Here is a 14,880-nt window from a genome sequence, read left to right as displayed (position 1 = left end):
CATTTACGTATATTGATTGCGTTATGTATATTAAAATGCTTAATAAGTGTTTCGCAAATATTTTAATTCACTTTTAACAACATTTTCTGTTTCTAATTTTTGATTTCTAAATGAAAATTTAATATGAATCATTTTGAAATGGTTACTTTGATTTATCAAATGGAAACGATATAACTATTTTTTTAAGTGAGCATTGAGTTAAAAAAATTCAATAAAATTGTTTTCTTTTGGTTATATTTCAGTTTAATTGTTACCCATTTAGTTTTTTACTCGTGACTAATCGAGTAACTTCATCGTTGTTTGAGTTTCTGCTACTACTTTCCCAAATTTCAGGAAATTTTCAAACGTTTGACATCAGAATTTGGAAATTATTTTTAAGTCACATTTCATTACCTTTAGGTATTTAATTAAATCTGAAATTTAAGAATTCCAGTTTCCCTAAATTTATTACTGGATTTTGTTCCCATTTGCTCGATCACCAAGTTCCACTGGCATTTTACAATATAAAAATTTGTGTCCTGCTAAAGGTTTCCACATTAAACTTTATTTCCGATACTTCATGCCAACTCATTCATCAATGGCTTAAGTCGAATGCTATTTTTCAACTCAAAATTTTCTTTCAACCCATTGCTAAATTCTTAACGGAACTGTTTTCAGGGCATGGCTTTGGGTTGTTTTCATAGCATTTGGGCAAATACCATCTAACGTTTATCTTTATAACTTGTTCATTTTGAGGATCTAATCCCTTGAACGAACTGGGTCTAAAGCTTTGTGATTGTAAAAGTTCGTTCACAGACCAGTGATCTAGCTGAGAGTTCCGGCTCAGTCTTCCGTTGCAGTCTTACACAGATCTCTCTCTGCACAAACACCTCCGCTATTGTTTCAAGGGAAAATTCGCGCTATTGTTCCTGGCAATCAATTACTTTGTATACAAAGAGGTTTTGAGCAACTTTTAATTAATTAAGGAATTTCACGGAATGTGAGCCGAGATAACAAGTACTTTTATTTCTTTAGAAGAAAGCTAGCACGTTTATAAGATTCGAAAGCTTGAAGAATTTTTTTCCTTATTTTGTTTGAACAGAGTTAATGTGAATGATCAAAATACATTCTTATATAGTTTTAATTCATTTTAATATACGAGTCGCATATATAATTGAAGTAATTAGCATTTTATCTGATGTAACGTTAAGCACTGAGGAAACTATGTTTCCTGATTAGTCCGGATGAAAAGGAGATAATATTAAAGATGATTCCCACGCATGTGCTTCTAAAATTACGTATTAATGGAATAAAAGAAAAATGAGATTTATAAAGCAGCAAATATATCAATTTTTTTTACTTAATTCGTAAGTCCATCCCATTGTCTAAAAGGAATTTTATTAGTCTTTTGAAGTAAGTGTTTAAGCTGAAACTTTATGAAAATCTTTAACGGAAATTCTGCTTTTCAACTTCCACTATTCGTAGCGTTTATAGTGAAAGTAGAAATTGTCTGTTATTTGTGATACTGAGAAAATTATTTTAAATTAACTAAAGGTGAATTTCAAAAAGTAGAATAAACCCCACTAATTTAATAATAAAGGGGAACTAAATTTGTTGAATGATAAAAGTGGATGTATACTATTAGCAAAGTTGTCTCTAAGTTATTCAGTTATTGTAAACCAATGTGTTAACGACTCACTTTAAGAGTTTAAGTTTAAGATTTCGTTTAGCGAATGTAACTGGCGCTATTGCTTGTATCTTCTACACGGAAAATTTGGGCAAGCTAACAAAACTTTATAAATAAAGTTTTTTACAAGCTAAGATTACAGCTACATGTATCTCTTATTTCAGGAACTCTGTCTTTAGGAAACTTTGCTTTAACGAAAGACCTAAATTTTAGACCTTTTTGTTACTGAAGAATATACAAAAACAAGTTCCGTTTTTGTGTAAATTATTAAAAATCTAAAGCATGGTTCGGCATTTGATTTATGCAGACTGGAACAAAATGTAAATAGTTCCGATGTAGCATACAGATCCAGGCCAGTTTTACAGAAAGTTTTGATTGCCTGTGTAAGCCTACAACAGTGTTTGTAAAAAGGAAAAGCTATTCGCTAACTAGAAACTATTATACTGAAAACACGTGGAACATTTTAAATTTTTTATGCTTTTATTAAAACCAAAAATGTCGTGTCCTAGAGCATTTTCATGTAACATTTTCGTTTCAGTTCCGTTCCTTCTGTCGAAAAACTATTCAAGATATTTTCCTCTTGCAAATCGTCAGAGATTCAAAATATTCAAAATATGTTACAGGGCATTTCTCTTTGAAATATAAAAATAAACAATTGATTACTTCTGGAGGAGTTGAGAATTTATCATATACAGCACCTGTTATAAACTAGCTGTTGCGTCATTCTCGAGGACATGATGTGATGAAAATATTTACTTCTTTGAAACCATCTTAACAGAGAAATCGTGATAAGAGGGTCAGACATTTGGATCAGAATACAGTGGTTGCGCTATGATAGAGAACTGTTTCAAATCAAAGTATCTCGAGCTTCATTCTTCAAAATATGATATCGCTTCGAAAAATAATCTAATTCAGTTCGCACTATTTCGGTTGACGTCACTTCAAACATTTCATCTGCAATGTATAATATTCTAACAACTAAATTTAACTTGGATGTTTCATGCGCTGACATTACTTTCCATTATTTTTTTAACATACGAATATTTACTCTCGCTATCCTTCTAAAACATCCATTAAACGAATATATCAGTGAACATATATACTATATTTTGGAATGAAGATAGTTTTATTTTTCAGAAAAAATATAATTGTTTTTCCATGGCACCAAATACAACACATCTTTATATTTAAAATACTGTTTGTTATCAGTTTAAGATTTAGTGGTTTTTCTGAGTTATTTTCAGCAGTTACCTTACATTAAAATGCTCTTTCTAGGCCCCCCCCCCCGAAAAAAAAAAACTTTAACGTAGAAAATAAGGAAAATTTCTTCAAGAGAGATATATTTACGCGTACCTAAGTTTGTTTCAACTAGTCATGCATGAGATTTTTTTCAAATCAGTTAAATTCACATCTGACCGAAACTTTTGTTCCGCTATGAGGATGCAGACAAAGTTAAAACTGACTTTAAACTTCTGCGTTCTTTCTATCCATAAAATAATTTTTATGCCTTGGCAAATGCGATATAAAATTAGTATTTTATTTACTAATAGATTTGCCTAATATTTTTGTGAAGTTTCTGTTTACATCTGTAGTTCCATATATGAATCTTATATCATTTTACGTGTTTTTCGCAATGTAATTTTAATTAAGCGCATATTACGGCGCATAACGCGCACTTTTAACACAAAACATGAGATCGAAAAAAACATGAGATAAATAAGTTATTCCACGTAAAACGCGTTATATGTGGGATATAAAAATAAGGAAAAGATGAGCATACAAAAATATATTTATACATGTACCTAAAGGCTGTTTGTTTAAAAGAAATGATATTCTTTACGAACTTAAAAAATTTCCGTATGGGATAACATGAGAAGTTTGCGATATTCGTTTTCCGTTATGTCTTTAAACACATCATCGAATTATTTTTCATCTTCACCATCACTGTTATTCTGTTACATTAATAAATAATTATTTTCGTGCCATTTAGATTGTTACATATATTACATTTCTAATGACATTTGAATTATATCGGGTTAATTTCATTCCATGCTTTAATTATCCGCTCACACACTATTAATGTACTAAAATGAAGGCCTTCGATTTCACTTCAAAATCGCGGCTTTAAATGACACCAGAAAGAAAAAACATCTAACTGCTGATTGCGCGAATTGATTCAGGTTCGAAGTGCATTTCTTTTCTCAAATAATTTCACCTTTTTCTCGAAACCCTAGAATAACATTCTTGTGCACACCTGTATTGAGTACAACGCACTCTCTTTTGTATAATTATTTATTCTCTCGAGCATCTCCTTCACACACATATTGTTCTCTTTATCGCTTTGTCAATTCAGTATACCATTGTTCGAAAGCCTGGGAAAAATCTTCGAATGAATGACTTTAGAAGATAAGAGCATCGCACATGTATTTTTCAGATTTCTTCTTAAATAAAAGGTGCATAAAGATACGTAGATGTATCTAAAAACTAAAAAATGTTGTTTGAAATTATAGGCGCACGTTACACACCAGTGCGCGTTAGACTCAGGAGTATGTAGTAATTAATACTGCATTTTCAAAATTACGAAGAATCTGCTGTTATATAATACTGGTTAGTTTAAAAAAAACTTGCATTAGACTAAATTTCATCGCAGATTAAGTTTTATATGTCAGTGTGAACGCACGTAAATTTCATAAATCAAACGCAAAATCTAAAAACCGATATTTACATATAAAATAACATAACAAAGGCTTACCTTTCAAAGGATTCTTGGTTTAGCGGAGCTCTTCTACAAGAGTTTTTTTTTACACATAGATATTACTAGTTTTACTTATGTTACATGTGGATAAATCCTTGAATATCCCTTGTAGGCAACCTGTTTTTCAAGCAGACAGGCAACCTTTTCCTCGAAGTATTCAGCCCGGAAAGATCCTACAGTTTTGTATCTATATTTATTCGATTATTGGTCGATCCTTTTGTTTTAAAGTCTGTTACGTCATATTAGTGGAAAATAGGAACCCTTTTAGTTAGTTTATGAAAAGTATAGAAGTACTCCTTATATTTTTGTAAAATGACATGCATCTAACGGAAATTACGAGTTAGTTTATAATATGAATTCATTTTAAAAAGTTATTATAGCCCTGTATTTATTATCATTTCATTTTTACGCTACTTAATTCTAGAAATCTTCATTTCTGCACTCTTTATTTCAAAGCAACTATATCCATGGGGATTGTGACAGATCATAAATCTGTTTGAAAAGGTTTATGGCTGAATTCTTTTATTCAGAGTCATATGACATTATGAGATCCATTTTTTCTAATCCAAAGCGGCAATTTGCCCTGAAGAACTATTATTTTCGTTTTAGCATTTTGCATTGGTTCACTATAAATGTCCGATTCACTTTCCAAATTGTTCCCACCGAATATTATCGCCCTGTATTATATTTAAAGAAATTAAATAATGAGGAATTTGTATGTTGTATGCATGTTTCTCGCATTGTTGTAAAACAACGGTACCGAGAGCCATGCAGTTTTGAATAACGTACGTTTGCACCCGAATATGGGCATCTGGAACCCCAAATTTGGAATTTGTTTTATTATCTATTTCATATTTTGTAAACCTTTAACGAATTTTTTATTAAAAAACATAACGATTTCAAAGCGAGCAATGGCAAGACTCTACGAAAAAAAAAACATTTTTATCTCCAGCTCGCGAGACTCTGTATCGGAAATTCTATGATATATGCTAATTTTATGATATGCTAATTTTATATCTCTTTTGCGATATTGCTGTTGAACTGAATTTTATGGATTAAGTGCGAAGAACATGACATTTAATAAGGAAACACACAAAATGTTTAAAAAACGCCTCTTTGGACGTAATTTAAAATTTTCAATTAAAACGTAATTTGAAATTTAATTTAAGCAGAATTTATTAGAAAATAATCAACATTAATAATACTTTTTAAAGAAATAAGGTAACACGAATACAATTTAAGTAAAAATATAGTTATAAAAATATCTGTAATATTGAATGCATCTCCTTATGTATTTTTAGTTAACAATAGATGATAATAATCTGTATGATTTTGCGTTCTGAAGGTAATATTCATATTATCTTCAGGTACAGATTATCACATTTGGAAGCAACTCGCTATGCATAACATCTAATTTTGCTCGATTCTCATGTTTGACGTTATTTTCAATTTAAAAAAAAATCATAATAAATTCTTCTTTCTTTTTTCCCCGCTAGAATGCAAATTAGTTCGTTAGTATTTAAGTGAAGTTTTGAGATTGTTAAGACAGAGCGTGTTCTGCCACTCGTGGCCACGTTACGGCCACTTTAGATAAGAGTTTCCGTTTTCGTCTTTGTCTCGTGCCGAAAGTTTAAATTTACGCCGGTGAAGTTCTTAGCCAGTTTCGCATTTATTGCCTTTTGGCTATCAGTTAGATTAAATATAGCTTTACATTTGATTTGCTGCTTCTAAGTTTCTTGCCATAAATTCTGGTGAAGTTGTAAGCACCAGGAGTGACATCTATTCAGCTTATATACTTTAAATAAAGGATCTTTAAGACTCTTCTCAAGTTCCTGTGGAGCGTTAGCGATAAATTGCTTACTATCTATCATATTGTTTAACATTTTATGATACCCAAGAGAGTTAAAGCTTGTTCAAAATGATAATCTTAGGTGCTAGTAAAAAATTATGATTTATAACTTAAAATTGCGTGTGGTCTGTTGGAATTATTTAATGAAGAGAAGGCTTAATTGCTTAAGGCAGAGACGTATATTTTCTTTATTTGTGCATGAAGCTTGAAGTAGAATTTTCTCTCAAATGAAATCGTAATACATACCAGTTTGCTATCGATGCAATTCTACGAAATGAAAACAATAAACACATCGAAGATATTTACATCAAATTGTTAATAATTCGATTTATGATTTTCCTGATTTTTCGCATGAGTTTCAGTTTCTTTCTGGTAGTGAAAAATGAATACACAATCTTATTCATTTTGATCGAGGTTTTTAAGGAATTAAATGATTCTTCTCTTGGGAAAAGTCTTATGAAATATAGTATATAATACCCAGTGGTGAAAACCCGAGTTATTGAGTTACATGTTTTGAAAACACTATCATTTGAATAAAACTCAGGAAAATTAAATTTATTGCTCGGTACAGTGAAAATGATATTAATTTCTTTACTTAATATACGAGATGCAAAGATTTTTAAATGGTTTTTATGGAGCATTCAAATACGGAATGAGTTAAAAAAATCGCGCTTTAGCATTATTATTTTAATTTAGTTACGAAGCGTCATACATATTCAAGTACCTGGAATTCTTCTCACCCAACTTTCTTTTACCTCATAACACATAAAGTTTCATTGCATTATCCATTTAGAAAATTGAGTCAGAAAAATCTGCAAATTAAATTTGAAATATAAAAAAAACATATATGCTGGCCCTTACACTTTAAGAGTTTTCTTTTTTTAATTTTTACACACCCCTCTCTGTCAGTATTTGAGAAGAAGATGGATTGCCTTAATAGAATGAACAGAATAAAATTCTAGCTTTTTTCCCTCTCCAAAATTATATGAAGTGCAGTCTTAAGTCTGCGTCATGAATGAGGAACCAAAATATTTTTAACTAAAAATAATGGAGATTCAGTGTTGCATGGTATCGAAAGTTAAAGCTAAGATTTTTAATTACTTATTTCACTCATTGTTTAGAGTGCAGAAATAAGTTAACACATGATAGAGAGTTTGTTAATAACACAATAAAGAGTTTATATCGAAAAGTTCTGTACATTCAGAGTTATATTTGTAACAACTTGAGGTCTAAAGAATCAATCAGTAATAAAAATTTTCAGTCAGGACTCGTTATTTAATAAAGATATCAAATCAGTGTAACTGGAACAAATCAGGTGATTGATGTATTGTTTTAAACAAAATATCTAAATGCCGCCCGTCTTTTACATACCATTACTAAACGGAAGTTCTATAATATAAATTTATCGTAATGTAAAAAAGAAGTTTGTGAAAGTTTTTTATTGTTCACGTGATTAAAATATTTAATACAGGCATTTTCTAGTATCTCTTTTATTCATTTCATTTCTAAAAATAGCCTGCGTAATTCTAATAATAGATAATGCAGAAAACTATACGCTGATTTACTGGTTTTCATACATGTTAATAATTGTATGTAATTTCAATACATAATTAACTTCAAGATTACATTTGCAGCTTAACTAAACTTTTATTCTGCCTCTTCATCGATTTGATTAGTTAGATAATCGGTGTTTTGCCCCCCCCCCCCGCTTCGATCCAAACGATAGCTATCAACAGTCTATAAATCAGATTCTGCCGCCCAACCGGTATAGTGGTTCGCGTCGCTGTTTGCCGCACCGAAGGACCCAGCTTCGAGTCCCGAAGAAGGCATGGATGTCTGTGAATGTATAGTGTCGGTGCGGCATGGCAGCATTCTAAATATGCGGCAAGTCGAAAGTCATCTCGTGTGGATTGGTGGAAGGGAAGTTGGGTGGAAGACCCCCTAGGATTTCTGTCATCAAAATTGGGGGCGGAACTGAGCTAAATCGTACTGTCACCTGAGTGGTGCGCAAGGTTTTTGCAAGACTGGCGTAATCTTGCTCTCCTTGCCACGAAGAATTTCGTGGGCTTGGTCTGGCTACGTCAGACAAGTGAGCCGTAAATAACAACAATAAATCAGATTCTATGTTAAAAGCGTCAGTGAGTTAGAATCAGTTTGAAGTGACTAATGAATAAGGGAGTATGAATGCTGTTATACGTGCTACATAGAAATAGTTATTGTATGCCCCATGCTAGAAGGAAACAATGCATAATATTTTATTATAAAATCTAAACCCATTAAATCATTCAAGATATTTAATACATTTTTAATACATTTTTTTTTCATTCTTAAATTATTTGATATGAACTATTTAAAAGAGTCTTATAAAAATGTCAAAAGCTCACTGTCATAGCAGTAGTTACATTGTTCAAATTATAATTAAGTAAATGCTACATTGAAGAAATCTCATAACAACATTCACATAAAATGAGCTTTAACTTCATTACGCGTTACGTGTTCAAATATACGGTAGGAAATGCCACACAAATTGCGAAGAACATTTCATTCATTAAATGCGATCATCTGTTTCTTGGTATATTATACACTAAATATTTTCCTCTAAAATAATGATGCAAATAAATCTAGAAATGTATTAGCAATTTTAACTGGTAGCAGAGTTGTCATCAAAATGAAAGTAATAGGCACAAATTATATAATATCTAGATGCATGCTTAGAATGACATTGAATGACATTTTTAGCAATCGGAACGTCCTGCGGGATTAACAACGATATAACTGCAAAACTAAAAGTAGAAAAAATGCAATTGATAAAAAAAAGCTTATGGAAAGTTATTCTCTCCCGGGAGCTAAAATTTCTCATAGCGGGTCCCCTATGCCAATGAAGAAATAGTTGAGAAGTGTTTGTGGAATAAATTTCTCTCACCCTGAAGAACGACTTTTAATTCGTGAAGAGTTGTGAGGAAGGCTGACCCGCTTTAATGAAATCCCCGTCTATGCCAGGCTGGGTTTTCAGCAGCGGCTGTCGTAAAAACGAAGTACTGAGCATAACTTGGCAAAGAAATAGGTTATGGTAGTAGTATCTCTGTTTATGCCAAGATTCAATAACTTGTAAGAAAAAAAAGTTCATCCATAAACAAATTATTACATTAATAAATCATTTTATCTGATTTAAATTTTATTTAATTTAATAATTACTAATATATATGTCTAGAAGATGATAGTTCAATGACTTTGCTTTACTAACTTTTAACCTTAAATTGGCATTATTAAATATTTAAGTTTCTTAAATTGCATTAGAATCAAATTAAAAATGGGACTGGTAATGGCTGTCAAGGATATTCTCCTTCTGTATTAAAGGCAGCGCTGTTTTCTGTTAGCAAAAGATTGCTCATCTCCTCTCTATAGTTTAACTTTTCATATTTTTAGTCACTGTTTTTCATAATTTCCTTCCTATTTTGATTGCTAGTTTACTGTCTGCCTACGTTATTATATTTTAGCAACAAAACTTTTAAGTAATTTATCTTATTCACATTCTTATGCATCATTATGATGTAAATTAAAGTTTACTTCTATAGTGGTGCTTATAGCCTATTTTTGCTTTCCTCGGTTTCTCCATTTACTTGAATTCTCAATAATTTTCAATATTGTTCTTAACTTGCTTTAAATTTATAATTTGCTCGCTACATGTAGAGAAAGACAATGAACTCTCTTTGGTTCAAAATCACGGCTAATACATTTAAAGTCGATATCCCGAGTATCTCATTTAAAAAGAAATGCTAACAAATTTCTTAATATGAATTGTCTGTCTTATAACTTAAATTTATTCGATCAAACTCTGGAAGATCCAGTTTTTACGTTCACGTTTCCGGCTATTTAAAAGATAATTATATTTCATTTTCATCACTAACCCTCCGATCTTATTCTTGTTAAAATGTCTAATATTTTCCACTGTTACCTATACATCTCTCTATTCTCCTAGTTAGTAGCCATTCAGATAACTCAGATGATAGCCACGACTTTTAGAAACGCATCTTTGTAGAACTAATTCCAAGATTTAAAATTAAAACTTGGCAATTAATTTGATCTACAGCATTTAATGAAAAATGAGGCTTCCAGTATCAACGATGGTAAAATAGCTAGTTAAGAATTCTCATGAAATTTGCTGCTAATACTGTTACGAAATGTCCAGCAATGTTCTCGATAACAGCCCAAAAGCTATATAAACCCTCCTTGTACGCGGACTAGCAGTATTGAATTATTAACTAACTCATCTCATGTTATATCCTCAGTAGAGACTATTGGATCAGCGTAGTGCTGTAAAGCCTGCATAAATAGCTAACTGATTTCACATGTTGAACTCAATAATTTTGCCATCAGATTACACGAATACAACAAGTAGAGAGCGTACTGAGAAAGTGTAATTTGCCGATTCACAGATTATGGCTCACTAACAATGGCTTGAGAAAATGTAGACTTTAAATCATGAAGAAAGTATTAAATGGATCTGCGAAATATGTAAAGACTGAAATGGATTTTTGTTGAAAAAACAAACCAAAAGTATGCTTAATGCCGATAAAAATAAATTGCGCTGTGGATTGCCTATTTACTGATTGTCGACTGATTTTATTGTAATGCAGCTTTTGTGAGAACAGATAAGAAAACAGCTGTCTGAATAGAGAAACTGCCTAACCATACCGATCAGGATGTCTCTGGCCACCCTGATCGACGTTTGTGGCGTTTCACTTCAAGAGGCGAATTAATTTATAAATTGTTGCCACCAAATATTATCGCTCTGTAATTTATTTAAGGGAATTAAATAATGAAGAATCTGCATGAATATATGTATTTTTCTCGCATTGTGAAAAAATGAGGGTACCTAGAGCCATCAAATTTTGAACAAGCTAATCTTTAATATGGGCACCTGGACGCCTGAAATTTGAATTGCCCGAATTGGTTTTATTATCTGTTTCATATTTTGAAATTTTTTAACGAATTTTTGAATAACAAACTCAAAGATTTCAAAGCGAGCAATGGCAACACTGTACGGAATTTTTTTTTCTCCAGCATGCAATACTGCGTATCGGAAATTTTAAAGATAGGCTGTTTTTAAATATCTTTAGCCCAAATACTCTCGAAATGTGTATAGGTATGTAAATGAAAAAAATTCCTCTTTGCGTGTAATATAAAATCTGAAAGCTTTCAGATTTTTTATCATTATCTAATTGTGATGTAGTTACATTATGCAATGTAACTCTATTGCATTAAATTTTGCCCAGGTGCAACAGAAAATGTGCTATCTGTATTAATCTCAATTCCACATACATTACTATAGACAGGTGTATTAATATGAAAGAATTAATGCTCGTAATGGCACTAAGAGTATTTTAACTGCTTCAATGGCTGAACGATTAAAAATTTGTAGTTCCGTACTTAAATTAAATGTATACGGGTGGGCGCGAGACATATAATATTAAATTTAAATATTTATCATGACCTTGGCCTAAGCATGAGAATCTAAATATTTTGCAAAACAAAATCTGAAAATTAAAGAGCTTAATTAAATTATTTCTAAATTCTTTCATTTTTCGTTAGGGAGGCCATCTGCTCATCCTGAAAAACTACCATCATTTGCTGAGCCTATACCGAATGTCACGGCAGCCGTAGGGAGGGAGGCTGTATTACAATGTACTATTGATGATCTAGATTCGTACAAGGTAAGTTTTATTTTATATCCTATAAAAAGAAATGGAGAATTACTTGTAGGTGCATGCTAAAAGTTAAAAACATTTTTTCTCAGCTTCCTTTTAAAAGTAATAAAATTAGCTTGTATTGACAATTAAATAATAATAGCTTGTATAGAAAATAAAATTAGCTTAGATAGAAAAGCATGCAAGGATATTGCTGCTACCTTATGAAATACGGTGAGGAAATACGGTGAATTGAAGTGTAAGAAAACAAATATATTTGCAGTTTATGCTATGTCGCAACATTTTAATAACTTTTCAGGCAACTATTTCAATAAAATTGCATCACATTATTCAGTAAAATGAAAAATACGCCAGTAAAGTGTATTAAAGATTCAAATTTCAAGAATACTGATTTGAAGTGTATGGAAATTAAGACATATAAATTGATATTTCTTGTCTTGTATGTAGACTACTTTTCTTTAAATGTTTTTGACTCTTAACAGCACAGAAACATATCAAAATGCAAAAGAAAAATTTTAAATTCCAGTTATTCTATCACTTTTCGTTTGACCAGGTTTCAAGTACTTTTAAAAGGTCCCGAATGTTACGTTGAATTCATATATAATATTTAAATAATCAACAGAGATTATGAAAACCCAATTCGAGAAAATTAAATTATTAATAAATAAAATTTTAATTTACATGAAAAACATTACCATCACTAGCTAGTCCCAGTTCATGTTAAACTTACAAGTACCCAAACTTAAACGTGTAGTAATTATGAATAAAACTTAAACGTGTAGTAATTATGAATAAAATTTAAGAAATTAAGTAATTATAAAAAGTATAAAACTAATTTAAAATTATAAATAATTAAAAAATGGTGTTCAAGTTCTGATTTAAATAAAAAGGTTTTTTTTAACCTTTTCCAGACTCTATAATTCATTTCAATCAAAGCTATAATTTACTTATATTCTGTTAGGAGTTTAATGCTAGTTTATGCTCCAAAATAAAGTCAAATTCTATAAGTTGCTAATTATAAACTGTTCTAAACTACGTCATTTCAAAATTAATCCATGTCTCGTGATTCTCGCATAGCGCTAATGACGCAGATATATGCATAATGTTTCAACGAATAATAATATCGAAAAATATAACCGAAACTTAAAATTAACCAATCAAAATACAATGCCAACAATAAATCATTCTGAAAGGGGATTTCACGTTAGACAATACGTATTTGCTTTCTCGCTAGTCTTTTGTGAATACGTGTTGTCTTTTACTCCTTCTTGTAACAAATATATTTTAAAAATCTAAAAAGTGCCGGTATAGTTCTTCAAGAATAGGGGCATTTACTGATCTAGTGTATCTTTGCTTACTAAAAAAGTGTTTATCAACGAAACTAAAGAAATGCAAAATCGGCAGGGATGCTGTACAATCTCTCTGCACTATGTTTCATCACTCTATAGACATGTTCTCCACTGCTTTATCAATTTCTGAAGTAATTAAATGCACATATAATCATGTATTTTTCATTTCGTTTTACTTGACTATTTTATTGGAGGTGTTAAGGCAATCAGAATCAGTAAATAATCTTAAATTTGCAACACTAGTATTGACGCTTTATATATAAACTTTATATAACCTTCTTCTTCAGTTGCAGAAGTGACTATTTTAGTAAATGAAAGAATTAACAGGGAAGCTTCAAACTGATGCAACAAACAGGAAGTGCATCAAACGGTAGTTTCGTAATTCAGTATAAACCTCTTACTTGAGGCAAAGTATTAAGTGCATGTAATTTGTATAACTAACCTCACGATGTCTCACTTTATGTTATATATCAATTGCATAATAAATGATTATTATGAATTGCATTAACTGAAGTGCAGCACAGTTTAAATTTTAAGATACTATATTGGTTATGTAATATGCATCCCGTGCGTCGAATACTACATTCTTTCTAACGTAACTGATAGTATGTTCTAGAAGCTCGTAATATTACAAAAGAAACTAAAAAAAATTACATTTTTAGCACTTTTATCAAACAAAAGTTTCGGCTAATATGAAAACAGTAAAGTCTGCTTAAAGACAAATGTTTCAGCTATCGATCCCGAAGATTAAACTATCAATTCCGAAGTCAGTGCAATTTTCCCGAATTTTGTTTTACTCCCTTTTAATTTATCTAAATTAGAAATTTTAGTAGCTTGTTTAATGATTCTTTAATAGTAAACATTTGCTACTCTTTACGAATAACCACTTAAAAACAGGATTTTTAATTCGATATGCTGAAAACTTTAACCAAACATGTTAAATGCTAGGTGTCTACAGTTATCTTTCGGGTATGAAAATTATTACTTCCTTCAAGATTTACCGTTTAAATTAAGACACGATCTCTGAGACAAAATATATCAGCGCGAATACGTCGTGAGGAATAGTTTTGCTACCCATTATTATCTGAAATTTATTGTTATCTGTTCCATTTCTAATCCGCCATTATCCTTTCGGAGCCTTCTCCTGTTTCCTGAATCCGATAAATTACGTCACGAGGGCTTGGCGGAACTCTTTTGCCATCATTTTAACTGTCAGTACTTTCATTGCTTCGAGTGGTTTTGAACCGAGTACTTTTTATTACAACAGTTATTATTTTATTTTAGTGGTTGCGGATAAAAGAGGAAAAAGACGAAATTCTAGTTCTTTATTTATTGTTTCCCATTTCCATTGTTGGGAAGGTGGCTTAGTTTAAAAGAGTATGGAAGTTTGACTGTAAATTAACTTTCGATTTTATGTTTCATTTGCGACGGAAGACTCAAAGGAAAAGAAATATGTTGATTGTGAAAGTATATACTCGAAATTCTAGGATGCACATAATTTCTTGTAAAATATTTTCGAAAGCATGGTGTCACTTTTGTTGGTACTGAATTTA

The 14,880-nt window shown here is 31.0% G+C and overlaps 1 protein-coding gene across 2 annotated transcripts in view; it reads left to right on the top strand.

Annotated features, from left to right (window-relative positions):
- LOC118179448 (lachesin-like) overlaps positions 1-14,880 on the top strand; it is a 572,252-nt gene that overhangs the window by 484,323 nt on the left and 73,049 nt on the right. For both annotated transcript variants that reach the window (XM_085815603.1, XM_085815602.1), the window contains exon 2: positions 11,863-11,984. In XM_085815603.1, coding sequence (XP_085671729.1) covers positions 11,863-11,984 — 122 coding nt within the window. The remainder of the gene's footprint in view (positions 1-11,862; positions 11,985-14,880) is intronic.

Source organism: Stegodyphus dumicola, chromosome 4, assembly GCF_044657685.1.
Source record: "Stegodyphus dumicola isolate Sdum_Otavi_A_Nest chromosome 4, ASM4465768v1".
In the NCBI taxonomy this organism is placed as follows: domain Eukaryota; kingdom Metazoa; phylum Arthropoda; class Arachnida; order Araneae; family Eresidae; genus Stegodyphus; species Stegodyphus dumicola.
The sequence above is the reverse complement of the archived record's forward strand: the minus strand, read 5'-3'. Positions and strand labels throughout refer to the sequence as shown.